This window comes from Megalops cyprinoides, chromosome 19 (assembly GCF_013368585.1).
Source record: "Megalops cyprinoides isolate fMegCyp1 chromosome 19, fMegCyp1.pri, whole genome shotgun sequence".
In the NCBI taxonomy this organism is placed as follows: Eukaryota; Metazoa; Chordata; class Actinopteri; order Elopiformes; family Megalopidae; genus Megalops; species Megalops cyprinoides.
The window spans coordinates 17,123,669-17,145,611 of record NC_050601.1 but is presented as its reverse complement, the minus strand read 5'-3'; the positions used below and the strand labels follow the sequence as shown (position 1 = coordinate 17,145,611).

At 44.3% G+C, this 21,943-nt stretch overlaps 1 protein-coding gene across 2 annotated transcripts in view; it reads left to right on the top strand.

The window, feature by feature from the left end:
- Positions 1 to 318: 318 nt before the first annotated feature.
- The window catches only part of LOC118794866 (serine/threonine-protein kinase WNK4-like), a 48,339-nt gene continuing 26,714 nt past the window's right edge, over positions 319 to 21,943 (top strand). For both annotated transcript variants that reach the window (XM_036553156.1, XM_036553155.1), the window contains exons 1-2: positions 319 to 1,528; positions 21,479 to 21,651. In XM_036553156.1, the coding sequence (XP_036409049.1) occupies positions 896 to 1,528; positions 21,479 to 21,651 (806 nt within the window). In that variant the 5' untranslated portion in view covers positions 319 to 895. The remainder of the gene's footprint in view (positions 1,529 to 21,478; positions 21,652 to 21,943) is intronic.

The window sequence follows — 21,943 nt, the reverse complement described above, 5'->3', positions numbered from 1 at the left end:
GCTTGCATTTACTCATAAGTATCGTAACTTGTGATTCAGATTTACTGGTATCGGCTATTTAGACATATACAGATATTGAAATGCTATCTGCATATCCTCTTAAAACCAATGTGCTTTGTCATTTTCACTCGCACAAAGACATTAAGAGACAGAAACATCGAAAACCCTATTATGGGTCACCTCTAAGTAACGTTGCTTCTGCATTTCAGACCGTACAATTAGAAAGGTGTTCCAGGAGGAGGAGCCGCGCGAGCGTGCACCCGGTGCATGATTCGTCTGCACAGTGTAGATACCGAGCACAACGTCAATACCCTTCGAGAACACAGCAGACTGTACGGTTTACGAGTACATGGATTGAATATACATCGTTTTTCCCACTGTCGGAGCAGGAAAGTGTTTCTGGATGTTTACAAGTATTTATTTTATATGTGCCGAGTACGACCTTCAAAAGATCCGTTCCGTGAGCGTACAGGTCAGCCAGTCGTTATTTATTTATCTACATTAATTTTTAAACTTCTGTTTGTTACATCGATGTGTTAGTGCCTTTTCAAAGTAAATAATTTCAAATGAAAAATTAATACAGTTTACGTTATTCGTATTTTTTCTCTCCGCTATAATTAATATAATCATTTTATAACGACTCACAAGAAATTTATTTTGCCACGACAATTGTATATTTTATAAGAAAAGGAAGTTTATTTTATACTTTACTTTTTGTATCGCTAATCATTTTGTACAAGATTACTCATTTGTAAGTGAGAACCGTCAGACACGCGTGATGTTCTCGTATGGGACCATTTCTTCTCTCGCGTTTTAGATAAACTCGGAGTTAAATTAAAAAGGAAAACAAACCATTTCAGCCCTAAAGAAGAATCGGGTAATACCCATCTTCACCATGTCTCAGGCTGAAATTGACCTTGCTGGACGTAGCTTTCCCAAACTACCTGCAGGTTTGGACGACGATTCTTGCTTGTCTGGAAGGCTGCCACCGCGGCGACGGAGGCACTCGGCAAACTCGAGAAGAAACTCTTACAGATTAAACAAATTAAACACCATGGAGCTCGAGTCCCAGGTTTACGATGGGACTCTTTCAAAGACACTGTCTTGGTCCGCTGATAACATTTTATCGGAGTCCAGCACCGATGACAAAAAGACCGACTACACATCGACTGCATCCCCCGTGTCTAGCCCGGGTCCAAGCAACAAAGAGCCTCCTGGTACCCAAAATTCAGACCCCATTCCTTCGATAAGTAATTGGGGTGCCAGGGAGCGGAGCCAAAATACACTGGATGCCAGTTCCGACTCTTCCGACGAAGTCACTCACAAAAAGGTTACTTTGTCACGCACCCCGTTTGAAAACAAATGGGATCAAGAAGAAAAGGATGAAATCGAAACCAAAGCCGTGGCGACCTCACCTGACGGCAGGTTCCTCAAATTCAACATTGAAATCGGGAGAGGGTCCTTCAAGACGGTGTATAAAGGCCTGGATACAGAGACCACTGTGGAGGTGGCATGGTGCGAACTCCAGGTAAAGACAACAACGCCCATATAGTCATGCAAATGAAAAATCTCCAAGTGATTTATACAAACAGTATAATACGTTAACTTGGAAATCAGATAATTGATAGACATTTGCCCACCTTCTCTTTAAGCATTCGCAAACTCTGTTCTAGAATCTTTGAAGTCGGATATAAAACTTTAAGGATGGAAATTATTTTATTTGGTTTACAAACTTCATAAAATGTTAGAATAATAACGTTGCTATTTGTATATTCGAACTTTTTCATTTTACTTTTCTCAGTGCAAGATGAATGCATTTTTATAAACGTCGCCAGATGTCTGTTGACATCAACAGGTCATTGTAGCTTATCAGCTGATGTGAACCACTCTGGCAACTTGCGGTATTAAGTACACAAACAAAGATATTTGCCAACTGCAAAGAGTTCAGTTGATCAAACCCAAACACAATGTGGGCCATTTAACTGAATTGTGGTGTAATCTGATTAAGACCCAAAATGTTTTGCAACACAGACTGCTCTGGATCTACATTTGTTCAGGCAAGGATGGGGCAAAAATTTGTGTGTTTTTAACAAGCAAAATGCAGATAAGTGAACATTTGTCTGGATTCTGTATATGGGGAAAACTGTCATCTTACAGGAGTTACAGTGAGGTCTGTGATCTACCCTAGCTGAAGAGATTTACAAAGAATTTTCATAAGAGGGTGTAATTAATGGAAACAATATAATTAAGTGGGAGGTGTCCAAGGGGAAAAGAATGCACATCTGGGTGTTCAACTCCAACACAAACTATCTGAGGCTTGTATAATGACCAGTGCTCACCCCCCTTCCTCTTTTTGGTTTCATTGAAAACCTATTCATCTATCTATCTTTTAACCCCAGTGGTTTCAATTGCAGGAGCGAGTGTGTGAATATGGATTTAGGGGAGGGGAAAATTCCTACATAATGTTGCTGATTTTTCCAAGGTAATTGTCTGCATCACCACGGCAACTAGTCTCATTGCAGCTGCACCTGGTGAAAAGGACAGTGGTCTGCAGGGTCTGCAACAGCACCGAAGGATGGGAGGAAAACAAAAAATAAAGCTCACACCTCACAGAGGTGCTGCCATCATGTCCGCTCTCCCAGGAGCCGGCCCGGCTACGCTGTGTGTGTTATCTGCTGGAGTTCTCGTCAGCTTTATCTCAGCACTATACCTTGGGTGTCAAGTGATGTGTGAGCAACTATATGCAAGATAAATGGAGTTCACTCATTGTCTGTCTCAGTAACCCAATATTGTGTGAGTGTCTTTGAAGATTCCTCCTCAGTTTCAGCGAGGTGCAGATTGCACTTTGCCTGATAAAGTCTGTGCAGAGTGCTGGTAAAGTGATTTCGTTGCTGTGTATCCTGCAAATACCGGCCACATCGCTGGCTTTGTGTCTGGGGCCTCCAGAGTGGTAGTCATCTCGGTTGGCCGTGGACTGCTGACCTTGACATGGGCAGTTTTAGGCTCCCGTGCCAGGACCTGGCTCCCGGGTGCTGCATGCAGGCTGTCTGCTTGGCCTTATCCCCTCTAATCTCTGCTTTCATGAACAACCAGCAGCTCCAGCCCTCAGCTGTACTTTTAACCCCAGTCTGCCCTCAAGTGCAGCATTGAAACTTTGGGGGTTGGTTCAAGTAACTTTCAGCTTTTTTAAATCATGTTTTAAGAGTCCATTGAAATTTGCCTTTCTCATCTTGACACGGAGAACAAACCATATTCAAGTGAAGTGAGATATTTAAAGAGACGTCAGAGGGGACCAAACTGTGGGAAAATGAACATGCTGTTTATTTTCATGTAACTCACCTGAAGATTTCAGGTGACAGGTGTCAGTGGGGGGAGCGGAAACACAGGGGAGCGTGTGGCACATGGAGTGAAGTGGCTTTTCCTTGGTCTCCTCCTCTCTTCTTTTCCCAAGAGCCTCAGCTGACAGCTTGCAGAGGGTACGGTCAATTATAGCTGTGGGCGACAAGCCAGCAGCGTAACTGGAGACTCCTTTGACTCTTGCAGGGCAGCTGGTCAGTGGAGAAGAAGCAGGGCCGAGGAGGCATTTTTCTAAAACCTTGCTCCGTGATGTAGCACCAGGGCAACAAAGATGAAGCTGGGTTCTGTGGGAACTGAATTTTTTTCAGAACCTGCCCTTGCTTCTGATTATGTCACTTACCACATAGCTTCCCAGCCTGCAAAGTTATTTTCTTAACTGGTGAGAGAAAGGGAGCTGGGAGGCTCTTCCCTAAATCATCCAGGCTGGTGTGCTCAATCTTTACCATGGTGGGAGAAGCTGTAGTGCTGGTTTAAGAGTTTTAAGCTGGATGGCTTTGTGTGGGATACCACATTAACATCTACAGGTGTCTACCCCAATCAGGTGCCACCGTGTCAGTGTGCGGTCAAACAAATGGCAATGGCCCTTGACTTCTGTTCCATGACACTGCTTGATAACGCTGCTGCTCAGAGAGCCAGCATGTGAAAATTTATTAGTCTGCATTATTTTCTTTTTTCATTTCATGCCCGTGACAAAAATTCTTCAGCACCGCTAGCTGGAACCTGTTTTTTCCATCAGCCTTTTCCATTTCATATTTGCTTTACCGCCTGTGGAGTGCGACTGAGCTAATCCGCACACAGGCTTTTCTTTCTCCTGTTTTACCCACAATACCCAGTTTAATTAGCCCGATAAATCACCAGCACGCCCGATGGGGCTGCCATGACAACGGTGGTGTGTGACGCTGTAGAAGGTTTCCCCTCTGTGTGAGTGAGACCTCCGCTGCTCGGGGCCCTAATCACAGCTAATGAGATTGAGGTAGGCTGCCGCTGCTGCTTGGCAGACTGACGTCGGAGAGATCTCAGCGAAGACTGACTCAGCCTTAGCAGAACTCTGGACACTCAACGTCTCTGCTCCCATTCATCTCCAGCTGATATCCATTCCTGCTGAGCTTTCGCACTGTTCATTTCTATAGGGGAGCGCACAGTCACTGTTCTCCCAGGATAGAAAAGAGTTTGCCCTTATCAGTCTCACAAACTAATTATAAAACAAGTGACCACTGCAAATCAAGAATACAAAGCATTTTCACAGAGGCTTTTTTTCCACATGTGATTGAGATTCTCTTCTATATGCAAGGGCCTCTCTGATGCCCTGGCTGACTTCCCTGTCTGACTCTAGAGAATGTATAACTGCAGCATTGGACAGGCAATCAAAGCATGACGCAGAGCCACTGTTCCACCAAAACAGGAGAGATGTCGTAGGGGGCACCATCTGACCTGGTTTAGAGGGCCACATCCTCTCATTAATGTTAACACAGAAAATGGTGGGGGAGGATCAGGGAGCACTCACTGAGCTGGACTTCCGCAACAAGTGCGCGTGTGGAGATAGCATTCGCTGGGTACAATGCAAAACGTCATCCGAATGCACGATAAATAGAGACTGAGATACAGAGCCCTTTGTGCTAATGTGGCAGCTCCTGACATGGGTGAAGGAGGCTCTATAATTATTGTTTCGCAACTGCTGTTTTCATTTTTGTGCTGCAGGTTTCAAGAGGGCTCAGTTGTTGTGTTCTTTGGATCTTAGAAGTGCGGCTTAATGATATGCTATATAATTCTGTGAGCATTTGAGAGCACAGAATTCCCTCTTTACAGGTGTAGCAGCAGACATGAAGGGGAGGGGATTTCAAAAATCCCTTCACCGGTGAGAACCCAGGTGAACTCTCACACTTGACTGGAAAGTTACAGGGTCTGGCTGATCATTAGCGATCTGCATGCCCCCCTTTGTTATCTGCATGCCATCTTTGTTGAGGTCCTCGTGTGACTTTAGCTTGCTGTAGACTTCCCTCTATGCTCAACTCATTTATACAATCACTCATACCATGTTTTCCCCATTCATTCCAGTATTTCTTTTTATGATAACCTTTTTGCCCTTTTACCGTCAAAGATCCTGATAATGCTCTATTACAGTCGACATCCTGTTCTTTGTTACAGCCTACTGGAGGACAGAAATCCTCATTTGCTACAATGACTGAGAAGTCATTTACTGTAAGCATGTAAGCACCTCTCAGTAAAAACAGAAATGAAGTTTTTGGAACTGAGGGTAATGTTCAGGATGTTGTCTACTAGCAACATTGGGCTTTGTGCTGCTGCTGTAATTTCTAGGTAAACATGAATAGACCTCGGCTTTATGTCAGCTTAAACTCATGAAGCAAACATCACTTTCCTTGAGGCAGCTTCTCCTTTTGTAATAGATATATGATTCATTCAGCTATCCATTATGGAGAATAAAAGCAGTGGCATTTAAATTAAACTCTTGTCCCACTTCTATTTTTTGTCTGTACAACAAAAAGCATATACATCTGTGTGTACTAATTGACATTTGCTGGCAGAAATTAACTGCAAAAAAGTACAAGCACAATGAATAAGTTGACTATAATAAATAATTTATTATAACAAACGAGTCACAACTGATGCCCACTGTTTGTGATGTGGTCTTTTCTCAAATACATACAGTGCATACTAGATAATTTTAATGAAAGGCATCCATTTGTCTAATTACCTGTACTTATTTGTCTAACTGCCCTGTGTAGAAAATGCATTTCTGAAAAAAAGTGAAGATCTGTGGACAGTGTAGTCTGCTACAGCACACCAGCAACATCTTTTTATAGAAAGAGACAGGAGTATAGACCAGGGTATGTTTCCAATGACATACTGAAACTCAAGGTTGGAACCAAAATGAGCACAAACTCATCAATCACTGTGCCGCGGCTCTCAGGTTCAAAGTGTGTATACTGTATCAGATGAATAATAAAGTTTATGAGGACTGTAAATTGTCATATTTACCCCAGAGGCTGCCAGCTGTCTATCCCTGGTGCTTACAAGTGGAAAAGCACTCATTTGTGTTACATTGAAATGGAAAACCATTTGTTTCTAAATGTCCAAGGGTGCTGCTCTTGGTGGTCAACAAAAATTGCTTTGGTGCTGGGTGGTTAGGAACTCTACATTTCCCAGAGACCAAAATTAGATGCTGACAATTGCGTACTCCTATACAGCCTTGTATATAAAATAGAAAAATTACTTTTATAGCTGCTGGGCATGCTTGCTTTTAGCAAGAGATGTCATGCTGCTCCTCCTGGATAAACTATTTTAAGGCCTGGCATGGACAGGGCTAATTGATATGTCCAGAAAGGGGAACAAGGTTACTGGGGCTCTTGTTGGTCAAGTATGCTTGTGACACTAAACTAGATGTACTAAATCTCCAACCCCCTCCACCCACACTGCACCCTCAACTGTCTACTCATTAGCATTTGTTGTAAAGATTAATACTCTCTCAGCTGACTGTTGTGTGTGTGTGTGTGTGTTTAGGAGATAATGGATAGGGGCTTTCAGCAGTATAGGCCTCTGTCAGACTCACACCAAGTATAAATAGTTGCTTCTTTATATTTGTAAGGTGGCAGAATCACTACAAATCAAAGATGTCATCTGGGAATATTATTTCTTGTTAAAATGAATTTAAAAACTTGACTTGTCTTGGAACTGGAATGAAAATGTTCATTGTAGACCCGCCTTTTTTAAACCCTGACTGGGTGTAATCTCAGTCTTAGTGCAATGTCCTACAGCCTTAGTGACCAGGGTCTGTATGTTGCTGTTGCCAGTATCAACAGGTCTTTGCCCTGGATGACACACTAAAGGACCACACTCGGCTTATCACCGACGACATCATCTCAGTGTTTTCTTACAGTGCTGTGTGTGTATGTGTGATGCACAGAGTGGTCCAGAGACAGATCGCTGTTGTTGACATGACGTCAGCTGGTGCCAGCACTCCAGGGGGAGAGAGCCGTTTCTTATCAGGCCTTTTAGTATCTCCTTGAAGTCGTGTGCGTTGCGAAGACCCTGCGATAGGCTTAGCGATAGCGCTGCCAGAGGCGAAGACTTCACCATCACGGTTGTAGCGGTGCATCAAGATAGACAGACACACCGTGACCTCCTCTCTTTGCTGTCTTAAGAGAGGGTGGCTCTCTACACTGTTTTGTCATACGGATATCCTGAGCGTTCTGTTTTGCCAGAGCCAGCACGAGTCTATTAATACATTAAACTGGAAGACTGAGCATGTATGACACAGAGTGTCATGGATCACATCAGTGGGATTTGTCACTGGTCTGGAGAGCTATGTATTCGTAAGCTCTAAATAAGTTGTTTATGTCATATATTAAGAATAGAAGCGAGAAGCCCTTTCCTCCTTTGCCCCGGGTTGGCTCATTACTATTGCAAATATGAATCTATGGTTTGCTCTAGTTTGTTATGCAAGTGATGGCACCTGTTTCCACCTTAAACAAACACTGCCTGCTAATATTAACGTTACCTCACCGGCTGAGAAGCCTATGAGGAAACTGTAGGAAATATAGTATACCACCGTCAAGGCATTCTTGTCCTTTCCAGCAACTTTTATGTACAGGGTACCTTTTGTCTACCTTGACAAACCCTCTTTAAACATAGTCCAACCAGAAATGTAGATGTTTAGTGAGGATTATTTTAGTTTTTGTGGTATGATTACCTCAACCTATCTTCTGCACGGCTGGCTAATGCACTACATAGAAAAAAAAAAATAATTGTGTAATGTATTTTTTATAAACTGCAACACAAAACCAGAACTGGCCTTTCAGAGAAAACCAGATGCTCAGCCCAGTTCTCCAGCCACACTCCTCTATTTAACATGCTTCCATTCAGCCAGGTGAGGCTCATTAATGCATGGCTTGTCTTTTCGGACACATTTCAAACACGTACAATAACAATTACAATTACCCATTTAGCTGAACTTGATGGAACAAAGCTGATAGGGCAAATAAAAATGAGAATCCTTAGATTCCCTAGACAACATTTATACATACTGTCACTCACCATAAAAATGTTACAGACAGCTTTTAAACAAGTTGGTATAGTGTGTATTTCTCTTCCACATTTTGAGATGATTGTCAGCATTACAACATGGAAATATGCTCAAGTTGTGTCCATTCCCTCCTTTTAAAAGTACGATCTCTGCTCTGTTTCTAATTTGAAACTCCAGGAATCACCTGTATGTCCAATCAGTGCTCTCGCTGTCATAGGTGCCCACAAAGATGGCTTAAATAAACAATTTCAAGTATAGCCCACGTAATAAACTGTTATGACATCCATATGATTGAATAAATCTATGGTGTCCATTATTAGAAAGACTCAAGCTCCAGTTCTTTACACCCTATAATTTCATGCTGTGGGTGTGTCGTTTGCCTCCTATCACTGTGAAAGACTAAAGGAGGAATTAGATTCTTTATTTTATGCCAGTGTTGTTCTTCTGCTGGATCCTCAGTGTGATAAGACTCTGAACTACTGGCCACAGGTCACATGTCCTATCTCCCAAGTACATGCTGTGTGGGACACTGCTCCATGCCTGTTCGTCTGTGTACCTGGTGACTGCTCATTACTGCAGTCGTCAGGAAAGCAAATGTTGTTGTTTCGACAAACTTTCAGGTCTTTCATTCACACACATAGAGAGAGAGGTAGGCTCTTAGCCACCTGGCGCTGTCATTTCAATGTCCGTAGGAGTCCAGATGGATGTATTTCTAAAGGTGCGGTCGACCGGAATGAATAGAATATGGACTATGAAAGCCATCGCCAAGTGCAAATGACACCAGGTTCAAAGAGTTCTCGAGTCATTTTTCACTAGGCCTATTTATTTCAGCGGGTCAGTAAATAGTACGTCTGTCATTTTCAAACGGTTAAGAAACTTCATATTAGCTTGGTATTTTCTTACTCCTGGTTCTGGCAGCCTATTGTATCCCATTATTCGTTCCAGCTGAGCTCAAATTATTTTTGGCTGAGCTTTTAATTCATTAGGGGTCTGGAGTTAACATTACTTGACAGTTATCTCTTGTGTTTTCTCAAAAAGAGGCATGTAGACTTTGCTGGATTTCATGTTCCACATTTGTGCTTGTAAAGAATAAAGGCAATAAATAAAGGGCCTATGAAAGCACAATGTTTCACTGGATCAGCATAAACTCACAATCAAAAACACATTTTCCAATTGCACAGACGACCTGCAGCAGATCATAAACACCAAATTATAAATAATCATTGGAAGCAAACTGTAGATAATTAATGGAGATAACCTGTACCTTTACTAATAGTGTTGTGAAGCAAGGTAAATGTGTTATGTTTAAATAAGGTTCAGTAAACTAAATGCTATTTGAACAAGACGAAGGGAAAAACTGCTTTATGAGACATCTGCTATTGGACCAGCTGTGCAAGATAATTACAACGACCCTAACTGAGGCTCCTGCTGCAATGGCACCCTGCAGTAGTTGTGTTCAGCTGTCAAAATATAAGCATTCATCTGCTGTTGCGAAGCTTTTTGTATATTTTAACATTAAAATATATATTTTTGTGTGAACAGTATTGTGCCATTGAGGAAGCACACCACTATGAGCACTGTTAGAGAGTGATACTGTGATGTGCTACGATGTGTTTTCAACACACTAACTGTGTTTGAACGTCCTATGCTTGATCTGATCTGGAAACCTCTCAGCAGGAATGAAGGAAGTCTTCATTCTCAGAATGAAAGAGTCATGAGAGTCAACCCCAGTGCCTATAATGAGGACCAGTTACCAATAGATGAAACAGACCTTTCAAACCACTTAATTTCACAGGTAAAATTGTCAGCCTCAGTGCATAGTTGTTATTAAGTGCTAAACCCGTCATTGAGGGGAGCACTGGGTGTTGGTGGGCTGAGCAGCAATGCTTTGAGTGACATTGTGGAAAGGGTTTATTATTGGTTTGATATACTGTCAGTGCCTGCAAAGGGGCAGGAGGGGCAGCTGAGTTCCTGTGAAAGGCTCATTAAAGCTTGTGATTTTTTTTTCTCTGCTACAAATTACACTGAAATGTAATAGGACCTTATTTTGTGTCTGCGGGCGATTAATTCATAAAGTGTTTGGATTCAGCGTTTCAGCCCCCAGAGACTTAGAAAATATTTTTATATACTTTGCTGTGGGTTGTACACGTCATTGAATCAAGCTCATTAAAGTTCAATTTAATAGCAGCAAGCTGCGTCAACCGCACTTTTCGCTGAGGTTACGGCAGTTCATTTTAGTCTGCTTGACACTAAGTGCAGTATATATTCTTTTATTAGGATCCCGCCCACATCTTCCTGCTCTGGAAGCCTTCTGTTTCAAATACAGATTCACAATATGACACAGCAGCTACAAACCACAGAGCTCCAGCATTCCAGTCATTACAGCAGTTGTAGTTCCCTTCTGCCTGTGCATATCCTGGGCCTCTGTCACCCGTCCTCACCGTGCCTTGTAAATAATGAATTATCGGTTCATTCTTTCATCTTCACATTACATGTACGCGTCATCTCTGATAACAACCTGTAGCCCTTTGCTGCTGGGGCACCATATTCAGCGCAGTTTGAAGAGTTTGTTGAAAAGTTTTTCAGCAGTGTCACCATGCCCTAAATCAGGCAGTGTTTCCATTCATCAGCAGAGCTGGCAGCAGACAGCAGAGGCAGGCTGAATTATGCCCTTAATTAGTGTATGATGAAAGAGCAGATACTTGTACTCATGGTACAAGTTTGATGAGTTTCCCACCTGGAGTAATGCCACATGTTGGAGAGCCCCATGGCCAGCGAGGTGACTGATGCATCTGAAGCCCTATGGAGGACAGTAGGTCCTTCACCCCACATCCTTATGTTATTCTAAACTCCCTGTCTTTTACTCATTACGTCATGCATTTGCTTTCCTCTTACCCAGAGTGATGTAACAGCGATATACAGCGAGATATTTGCTGAAGAAGTTTGGGTTAAGTACCTTCCTGAAAGGTACAACAGCTATGCTCAGCCCCTTAACACTACCCCACTCTGATGTCAGATGTTCTCGTCAGACAGGATAGGACATGGGGGAATGGGTGCAATTAAAAAAGCAATCAAGCGCAGCTACAAAACAAAACGTCCAGGTAACATTTAACCACCCTGCTAGACAATCACGGCGTAATTAGCAAGTAGAGAGTGGGCAACACAATAAGGGAGTTCTTTATGAACTTTTCCCTTTCCATATGAACTTCCCTCTGGGAGCAATAAAACACTTCTGATGCTTTCTTTTGGAACTCAAACTCTTTTGGTACTTGCCTCTTCAACGTTCAAATTACAGCATTCTTTATTTCAGAGTATACCTTATACATATACATAGAGAAACTTCTCATAAGGGACAAAACACAAACATATAGTGTACAGGGTACAGAGCTTATTGGGAAATCATTAAATGGTGCAATTACTCTAAAACTTACAGTAACGAAATAAATGTCTGCCATTGCCAATGGGCACCAATAGCCAGATATTGAAAAAGTCATATCATTCCATGAGCTAACACCAAATGAGCTTATTCTAATGTGGACTCGTGGATATGTTGTTTTGCTGAAAAACAGATAACAGCTAACAGGCGTGCTTTCACTTTTATACTTCTGAATGAAGAGAACAAAAATGCAGATCGTCAGTGAAAGCGTATTAAGGCTAATCGCTGTGCGTCCCGCGTATTAGGTTGTCGGCAGGTCTGGCCAGGCCGCTCTGCTGGATCTGAGCGAGACTCAGCACACTTTCCTGCGCTGTAAGCCCTGTCACACACCGGGCCAGCGCGGTGGCCTGTAAGCTGTATTAAAGACGCCCGCGCATGCCGCCAGCCACAGTGACGAGGCGTAAAAGGAGCACTTGGCAGACGGCTCGCAAAGCATGTGACGGATCGCTCTGTCCACCGTGAGCCAACAACATTTTTCCGGTGTCGGAACATAAAGCCGCAACATGCATATAGCATGCCCACTCCATCTCCTCTTGTATCGAGTTCGAGGGGTGGAAAGGGGCGTTGTCTACCATGGGGGATACTTTGCAAGTGAATGTACGTCTGGAGGGGTATTTAAGGGAGAGGAAAGGCTGCAGTTAGCTGGAAGTGCGGAATACATTCAGGGGATTTTCTGGGCATAAAACACACTGTAAAAGATGTCTTTGACATGGGCAACAAGCATAATCTGAAACATTTGGCAGTAAGAGACAACTGTAAGTTTATTGGGAAATGGCGGGGATTCTTTGTTGTATCATCTAATATACTTAAAACAGCTAGTAACAGCAGTGTTCCTGCAAAGCTGTGTAACATTACACTTGTAAAATAACCACAAGCCAACAATGGATGTTTGACAGTGCTGAACATCCTACTTTTTTCTTTTTGACTGTTCTGTGCTGACTGGGTCAGCACCTTGTTTGTATGGATAACACTAGATAAACCGGTTCAGATATGCAGAGCACCGTATCCCTACAATAGTCTTTTAATGATAATGTAGCTGTGTGGGTAGTGAAAACGCTAAATTATACCCTACCTCCGTACTGTTCCTACTTTTCTTAGTTCCACAGTTCTCCTTCATCATTTGAATGTATATTTACGAAGTGTTGGTTCCCTATTTAAATAAATCAACTTATTGGTATAAATCAATTGATAAATGAGATGGAATATAGCATAAGGGTTGGAACAGGAACCCAGACTGCTTCCACCACAGGATTTGCCCATTTGGATCTTGCTGTTTATGTATGGGAAAGAAGATGTGAGGACAAGAGGGCACCAAACTGCTTCCAGATGATTTTAGAGTAAAAGTAAAGTTTAATGGATCTGTCAGAAGAAATTTAAATCCAATATTTGCATGCTGGCCTTCATTTAGGGGCTATATGGTCTGATGTGGGGCAGAAAAAAGACAGAAGTAATGGGCAGTAATAGTATGCCTTGAAAATATAGAGTAGTAGAAGTCAGTAGATGGAAAGTTCAATAAGTTACCTATACTAACCTTGTATGCAAAATGTTTATCTTATCTTTTCATCAGTCAGGGTGCACAGCCAATTGACAAGGGTATTGGGAGTGTAAGTCATGACTTTCTGGGAGGACTCTGCTGCTGTTGCTAGTAGCAGGTGCTGTGCTTTGAGTGCCGGATCATGGTCCAGTATTGGAGTGTGAAGCTGTAGTGAAAAGGACCTTAGACTTCAGATTTAATTATGTCTTTGTCTGCCAGATCTGGAGGCTATTTCAGCCTGAGATTATTTATCTGATATGTTTGTGCTTTATGAGACTGCACAGGAATACACTTGCAATACCATTTTTATTGGTGGTTTCACAAAGGTTAAGAACTTTGTCATCCTGCTTTTTAGTAGTGGGGCGGGGGAAAAAAGCTGGATTCTGTTGAAATCAGGGGTCGACTAATGCAAAGAAGTTGTGAGGAGAAAGAAGTGTCAGATGGCAGTGACATTACCTGTCTAAACCCACTGCGGTGTCATTCGCTCACTGAATCGGCTGACTGAGTAAATCTCTGAGTCATCCGCTTTCTGCTATGCTGACGGCCCCGTCTCTAAGTTCTCTGCAGCAGTCAGCTGGTTGGCAATGGAGACTTGACCGGCGAAGGTCCACAGGCCACCCGGCTAAGTGTTGCCATAAAGCCTATTCATCTGCATTCCCTCAGGACACGGTCGCACTGCAGGTGTGGTGTCGTGCTGTGGTTACCCTTCCAATGTTTGTTTTACATGGACCACATCCTTCAACTCTAGTCAGGTTGTTCTGTCTAATTTTTGCATGTGTACTGAGAGAGAAGTGAAAGAGAAAGCGCCACAGGCTGCTCATACACACCAGGTCACCGGGTCGCATGAAAACCTCCCCCTCATCCATCAGCACTTTGTGTTCGTACTTGTTTGGCTCTTCTGTGTTTTGAGGACAGCTATAGGAAGCTATGAGTTACTCTGGGAAGTTCGCCACTCGCGAGTTCACGGCCCCTGGACCATAAACACAGAGGAGGCAGAGCAAGTGAAGAGTTTGAGGTCTGTGGACATGCCAGAGAGCGCCAAACTCACTGGCTGTGTTTTCACTGCTCCAATGGCATGTGAATGCTCACAAATGCTCTCACTTTCGGCATGTCCACCCCCAGCTTCCCACTGTAACAGAAGAGCAGCTGAAATGGAGCTGAATGTAAATACGAACTACACCTGTTTCCCTTCAGCTTGTCATGCTCCCTTTTGTTGCACACAAACTTTCAAGCACCAGCTCTAGCACCTCTGATGTTACCATAGTCATTTCCCCCTCTCTGACCTGGCTGGGATCTCATCTTCCCGGTGATGCTTCCCTGTAGCATATAGACAAACTGATCTGGGGTCAGTCAGGTTGTCTCGCGTGCCACTGTGGTCATCATCAACAAGGTTTCAGATGCCTGGGAGATCAGACGAGTGATGAAGTGAGTCAGGAGTAAAGGAGAGATAAGGGGCTAGGATTACTGCCATAACAGCACAGCCACTTCCCTGTTCCTGCACACATTGTATCCGTACTACTGTGGACTGTCGTTATTTGCTCTGAAGAGCAGGAGAGAGGGGCTATCTGCTGCACTCACACTGCAGCCCCCTCTGCTTCCAGGAAGGCCGCTAATTAAACATTTACTAGGGAACAGCTGTGCAAGGGAGACAAGAGGGGAGAAGCTTTATGAGACAGGGAGCAGTTTAGAAAGACATTCTCCACCGTTTTTACAGGGACAACGGTGCACCCTGTACACACGGCATAATCCAGAACTGTCTGCTGTAGATCCACAGGTTGCTGGACATATTTACAGTTCAGGTTTTGATTGCCTGGTGTGAGCTGAACTTCAGTTGTCTGGTGTTCTATGTGTCAGTGAGATGCTGGATGAAAGGCATCTTTAGAATCCTCGGGACCCTGGCCTGTCCCTGACCAGGAATGGTCACCAGTAAAGTGGTGAGGCAGAATCATTACCTGTACAGGGCTTCATTGTCACTGTTGTTGTTAGCATCCTTAAATTTGACAGAATCATGAATTGCCTTGCTTTATATCTCTGAATGGATGTCTGTCCCACTACGAAAGGGACTCTGTACGAAGTGAATGGATCTACGAGCTTTGAGCACCGGTTAGACTACTTAGCTTGCTTTTGTATTGCTTTGTACCCATGAGTTCGATTGATAAGCAAATGAGTGAATTAATAATTCATCTGTATTTTCTTCCTTGTTTCATTGTTCTGCCTTTTTGGATGGAACATGATCAATGTCGTGGCTTTTCAGCTTGTCTTTCATCTTACCTCTGGCAGTGAGCTGCAAGTCCATTGTCCTTGCTACATTTAGTCTAAGGCTGTTGATAGGGGTCTGATGTACCCCACAAACACAACGTTCACGACACATTTCTGTGTTGTTGTTGCTATGTTTCACTTGCCTTCGACATCACTACACTACACATCGCCTGAAAAAAGAGACTGTGATTGAGTATCAGTGGATCTTACAGGTGATCACACAGCCAGTAGATGTACAGTGTCAGTGTAAAACAGGCCTGAAATTCCCCTCCACATTAGCTTCTGATAGAAGAGACAGCACAGAAACTCTTGTGATGCATTCAGACACATTCCAGCCCAATGATTCCTGGTTTTAGTCTATTGTACAGCAGAGCAATAAAGTAGAAGAGCCACTTCCCTCCCATTCCCCTTCCCCTTCCACAACTGTTTACTTAACTGCAAACAGAACCATGTGTCCACAGGCAGTAGACAGGGTAGGGATGATGGATCTGTCTTCCCCTGAGGTAAAGAGAACATCCAGAGGCTCTCTTATTCCTCAGGCTTTTCCTACTGGACATATTCATGGGAAGCACTCAGTCCGTCGCCAAGGAAAGGGGCCTGCTAGGTGGCAAAGACTCCAAGGTCGATGAGGAGATAAGGGCTGGCAGTTTTCCTACTAAATCAACTATCACCTGCTTTTTTCCACTCCATCGGTCAACAGAGACGTCAGACTCGCCTTGAAGTACACGGGACGGTGCTCTGAGCTTGTGGGCCTCCCTCCAGTGCGTGTGTTTACAGTGTTGTCTGCACTGGCACTCAGGGATCAGCGCAGGGCTGGCAGGCATTGGCTCCTGGGCATTTCAGCCTCTCCTCTCTGCAAGAGGTTACGGCCTCCTTCACTGCAAGCCTTCGCAGTGCCTGTCAGGACAGGCCAGACAGCTTTGCAATTTTAGTGTGTCAGCTGAACTGAAAGTGAACTTCTGTAGCTCCCACCTGCTTTTCAGGTCAGCTGTTCACCCCCTGCCCTATGTGTCTCAGAGGCCTCACTTAAAGCGGTCATATTTTCCTGTGTACCGTGAAAGCAGTGCTTCTTCCCTCAGGTTGTCAACCTCTTTGTTGAAGAAGCACAGTCTGTCTGACAGCCGGTTTCTCTGGTGGACCCTCAGAGACCCACCTTGCACCCAACGAGGGACAGCCAAGCGGTGTGTGCTGGCCACTATCTTCTGTTAATTTTCCTGAGTGCTGGTGATCACTGCGGTGAAACAGTACACTTTCATTAGGGTGACAACTTAAGATCTAGTTCAGCTGCAGCAGCACAATGCTGCAATGTCTAATAACCCAGCAAGTCTTGTGTGGGCTAACAGAGCAGATTGTGTTCATCAAGCACGGTCAAACTTGTGGAGCCCCTCAAAAAGCTGTTATCGCGTACTTATAAAGACGGCTAAGTGTGACGCAAACACCAGCATTCACACTGGTTTTACGGGGTGATAGCACAATGTTCCAGACCGACTGCGCAGATCCCATGATGGGGTCCTGCAGTGAACACATCCACTGCTGCAGACTCAGGACATTGCACATCCCACAGCCCTGAATGCTTAATACCATGCAGGTGCTGCCCAGAGCTAGCATGCAGCATTAACAGAACAGTGTGGTTCAAGAGTCAGCACAGCCTGAGCACCGAGTCTCTCACATGTGCTGCATACACTTACCTAATTACTGTTAGAACCAGAACCCTTTTACGATGCCACTACAAATCATTCTATTAAAACATGACTCATGCAGTGGTCAGTAATTTAGAAGTTCAGTGAACAGCAGGTGTCAAGCCTTTTCATTTTTTATGCATTCTTAAACATCTTTCAGCAAATAAAAGGTGCTTGTGTGTTTTTATCAAAATTGGTTGGAAATTGCGTTAGGCATTATCCGTCCACAATGCACGTCCGGCACAGCTGGTTCCAGCTGACAATTCAGACGGAGTAACAACAGTGTATCTTATCGATCCTATTGATAGCAGCATTCTGCAGCATTTGGTCTGTGTAAAGACAGCAGTGGGAAGTGCAGGTCTGTTGTGCGTGACATAACCGTTCCTGTCACCGAACCATAACCATCCGGTCACTGAGAACTCCCCTTGAACATAAGCTAACGTGGCCAACGGTGGCATGTTTCAACATGCCGAGGAGGATGGGATCGCTTGGGGTCCGTGGACTCCCCGCGAGGTGATCCATGTTTTCACCACCGGTGCTAACACTGGCTCCCCTGGGCCTGCTTGCTTGCAGGCCTATGAAATACCATTGCCCCTCCAGCTGGGCAGGCTGCTGTCACCAGCAGTGCATTGTGCAGGGCCTTTACCATCAGCGAGGCTTATGTAACCGTGGCATGCGGCTTCTGGGCCAAATATTTCCAGTGCTGCTCTGCGGCCTCGCTGTAAGCCCATACGCCGCTCGCGGGGGCTAAGAATACATCCTGCAGGAACAGAAAAAGTGTAATGAAGATCTCCGTATTTCTGGAGGTGCATGTGACATGAGGACATTTGCCTGGGCTAATTTTAAACTCGCGCTGGTCAGTTACCCGGGAATAGATGAGCAATAGCATTCTTTGCCTGTTGGGAATGTGAGGTATAGCAGTTTCTCCATTGTGATTAATATGCTCTGTGGCTGCAGCTATTTTGCATCAGATTATGTGGAGGGAGACAGTGGATCTGTGTTATTATCTTATAGAGGTGTTTTACAGTTACAGTTCAGTTCTGTTTTTCCCACACTCATGCAAGTCGACCTCTCCTTGAGTTGTAGTAAAGGGGGCCTTACTATTGTAAAGAAGCTAGCAAGATTGGTACATACAAAGCCTGCAGTTACTGAGAACTGATAAATATATAAATAATTTGGTACACATTAAAAAAATAATTTGGACAAAGCGAATGTAATGTGGGGATGGGTGCATGATGCAGAGGGCTCTGCGGCGGTACGCCGTCGATTCGACGCAGATTCAGGCTTTACACTTACGTCTCTCATAGTCGTGCCTCACGCAGTTGTGTCTCACAGGTGTGCTTCTCATAGCTGTGCTCGCTGCGGGAACCTGCTTTTTTCTTCACTTCATCCCTGAAGGCTTATCTGTCAGGCTGTCATTTATCTTGAGCCCTGCCTACAGATGGGCACGAACATCAAGTACAACAATGGACCAGACCAAAACACAACAGTGTGGACTCTTTATATGGGGCGGGAGGACTCTTCAGGGCATGGTGCCAAAGCACAATGGGTGTTGTCTTTGAAAGCCTGTATTCATATGAAGGCCAAATAATGGTTGCTTGATGAAGATGAATAGCATAGTTTACACATAAACAAACATGTAGAGCTACAGTGCAAATCTGTGTTTACTTACTTACTGATTGGTCTACTTTTTTAAAGTCAGGTAGGGCTGTAGTACATGGAGAAGACTACCTGATGTTTTGCATTCGGTGATGGAGATATTTGCAGAAAATTATCTGTGCTCTGGATAGCAGCTCATAGCAAGGGGGAGTAGTAGGATTGTATCCTCTCGCTATTTGTTCTGTCACTTATCTTTCCCAGCAAATACTGGAGGCAGCTCAAGGTTGCTTGTCTCTCAGGTCAACATCAAAATATTTTTGTCACATAAGCTATAATTGTACGCAATGTCTTCCTGAATGAAGAACAGTTTGTGGCTTTGAACCTTGCTGCAAAGGGATTTTTAGCAATTATGCTGCATTGAGAATTTGTTGCATTTCGTATTTAGTTACAAATAAGGCTAGAGTAGGAAGTGTCACATAGTTATTTCATCTTTTGTAAAAGTACACTGGGAGCATGCAGAAAAACGGTCCGTGATAAACAGCCTCCTCTCCACTCCACCATATCTCCTCATTTAGAAATGGCAAATCTCATTAAAACATTCTTTCATTGGTGCACCTTCTGGCCTTTGCTTCAGAACCCCCTGGAATAGGTACATCAGTATTCAAGGATAGATTTGCAGTGTTTCTTATGCTTCTGGGCTCTCAGAGAGGAATGTCTACATCTGAGCCCCTTTCAAAGACCTCTTCAGATTTTCCAAAACCCGCTGCTGTTTTCACGGGAGCGGGGGGGCAGGGGGGGTGGCCTGTGCAGTTTGTAATCTGTGCCATTTTATGAGCTCTGAAGCGCAGCTGCTACGAGCTGTGAGCCATGCAGCCCAGGACACCATGGAATTGTCTGTTGTGATTTAAGCACCCCACTGAGGTCCCAACCCATGGGGCATGTTGGTCACCAGAATGGGCGCCTTAGGAAGGGCTAAGTGCAGCCAGTTTCCTCCAGCTGTCTCAAAACCCCGCCTCCTGAAATTCGCTTGCATACTCATCCTTCACACATTTTTTACCTGTCCTGCGTAAAGCTGCAGAGATCTCGTATTCTGTCTCCGCAGAGATTTTCTTTTCAGTTCTCTGCCTCATAAAGAGGACTTTGTCCGGGGCAAATCAGCTGAGAGCTTTAGTATAAAAATATGCCGATGAAAAAGTAATAAAATGAAAGTGCACCTGATTCAATCCATGGATTGGCCGCCAAGACCGCAAGCCATTCCTCCTGAAGAACAATGAAGCTCAGTTTCCCATCGAATAACTCATATGCAGGCCCTCTGAATCAGCTCAGTATTGAGTGCACCTCTACTAAGCAGATTAACTGAAATCATTTCCCTTGCATTTGCAATGAATCTGTACAGAATTCTGTACACCATTCCTGTTTCTGCAGTGTAAGTCAAGCTTCTCCAAGTGATTACTATGAAGCAAGCACACTCTTTATCCTGTCCAGGAGAGTATTGATATATGAAAATGAGATAAATTGTCTTTTACAGAAAATACCAAAAATGCCCCAAAGAATTGATGGTGGCTTACTCTGTATGACTTCCATGTGGTCTGTTGATCTTTGTTTATGAGTGACTGATATTATTCGGATCACAGACAATTTTTTCAAACCGTTTGTTTGATGTAATAAACCCAGGAAAGGAGGGGTTCTAAAAAAAGCTATTTGCAGTGAATATCAGAGCGCTCTTTTTCCCATCCTTGCATCACTTTAAAGAAAGGGCCACACATCAAAGATCTGGAGGAAATCAAAGTCTGTGCTTTTCATAAAATCGGTTTTGAAAGAGGCGATGGGCTGAAGAGGCTTTTTACCTCTGACTGCTCCCTCATAAATAATTTCGCTGGCCTCTGTTTGATCACCGATTCCTATCTGGGGAAGGGAGACAGAGGAGCTCCTCACAGTCGCTTTTCAAACGGCTCATTTTCTTGGAAGCAGCCCCTGAAAATAGTCATGGTGGATCGCTGACCCCCCCCCACCCACCCACCCACCAGGGCTGCAGCACCAGTATGTGTGTTTACATAATGCGGTGTCTTCATTTGACACTCTCTGCCTCCAGTGTCATGAGGACCTTGTGGTTTGCTCTGAAACACTGAGCGCTGTGAATGAGGTGCTGCAGAACAAGAGTCCTAATTGACATTGGCACTTTGCTCTGGCCAATCGTAAAGGGACTCATTCATGCTACTCGCCTAACAAAAACGATCAGGGCTGTACTGTAGGACTGATGCTGTTAGTGCCATTTCTCAGAATCCTCTTGACACACCTTCCAAAAACACCTCTGCGGGTTCTTCGTGCTCATTTTCCACCGGGGAGCCGTTATGCAACAGTTATCTCATTGGATAAATCCCTGCCTTAAGGATGCCTTGTGAGAGGAAAGGAAGTGTGGGGGTTTCGCAGGGGCCTTCAGTTTGGTTGCTTTCCTCATTAGACTGAAAGCACCCCTGTCCCATGAGCTCTGGGCTGTGATTGTTGCTCTGAGTGATGCTGCTTCATGTTGACCTACGCCGTGCCGTAATCCACCCCCCCACCCCCCTGTCCAGACGCGGAGGCTGACGAAGGTGGAGCGGCAGCGTTTCAGCGAGGAGGTGGAGATGCTCAAGTGCCTGCAGCACCCCAACATCGTGCGCTTCTACGACTCCTGGAAGTCCACCCTCAAGGGCCACAAGTGCATCATCCTGGTCACGGAGCTCATGACCTCGGGGACCCTCAAGACGTGAGTCCACCCTCCCGCCGCTGTGAGAAAAGCAGAGACACAGTGTGCTGTGCCTGGCTAATATGCGGTGTTGTGCGATTAAGATTTCATGAACCACTTACTGTGTGGGGGTGGGCATACTCTTGGGAAGTTGCTCATGGATATGAATCAATGTGTTTCACTTTGTTCAAATAAGTATGATTGACAGGTGATGGGAGCTTCGCCCTTAAAGCGATTTGTAGAGATTAATTTGCCTGTCATTAATGACGTATACATTTCGTTTATTTACACCTGCACAAAGACGAGGCATGTC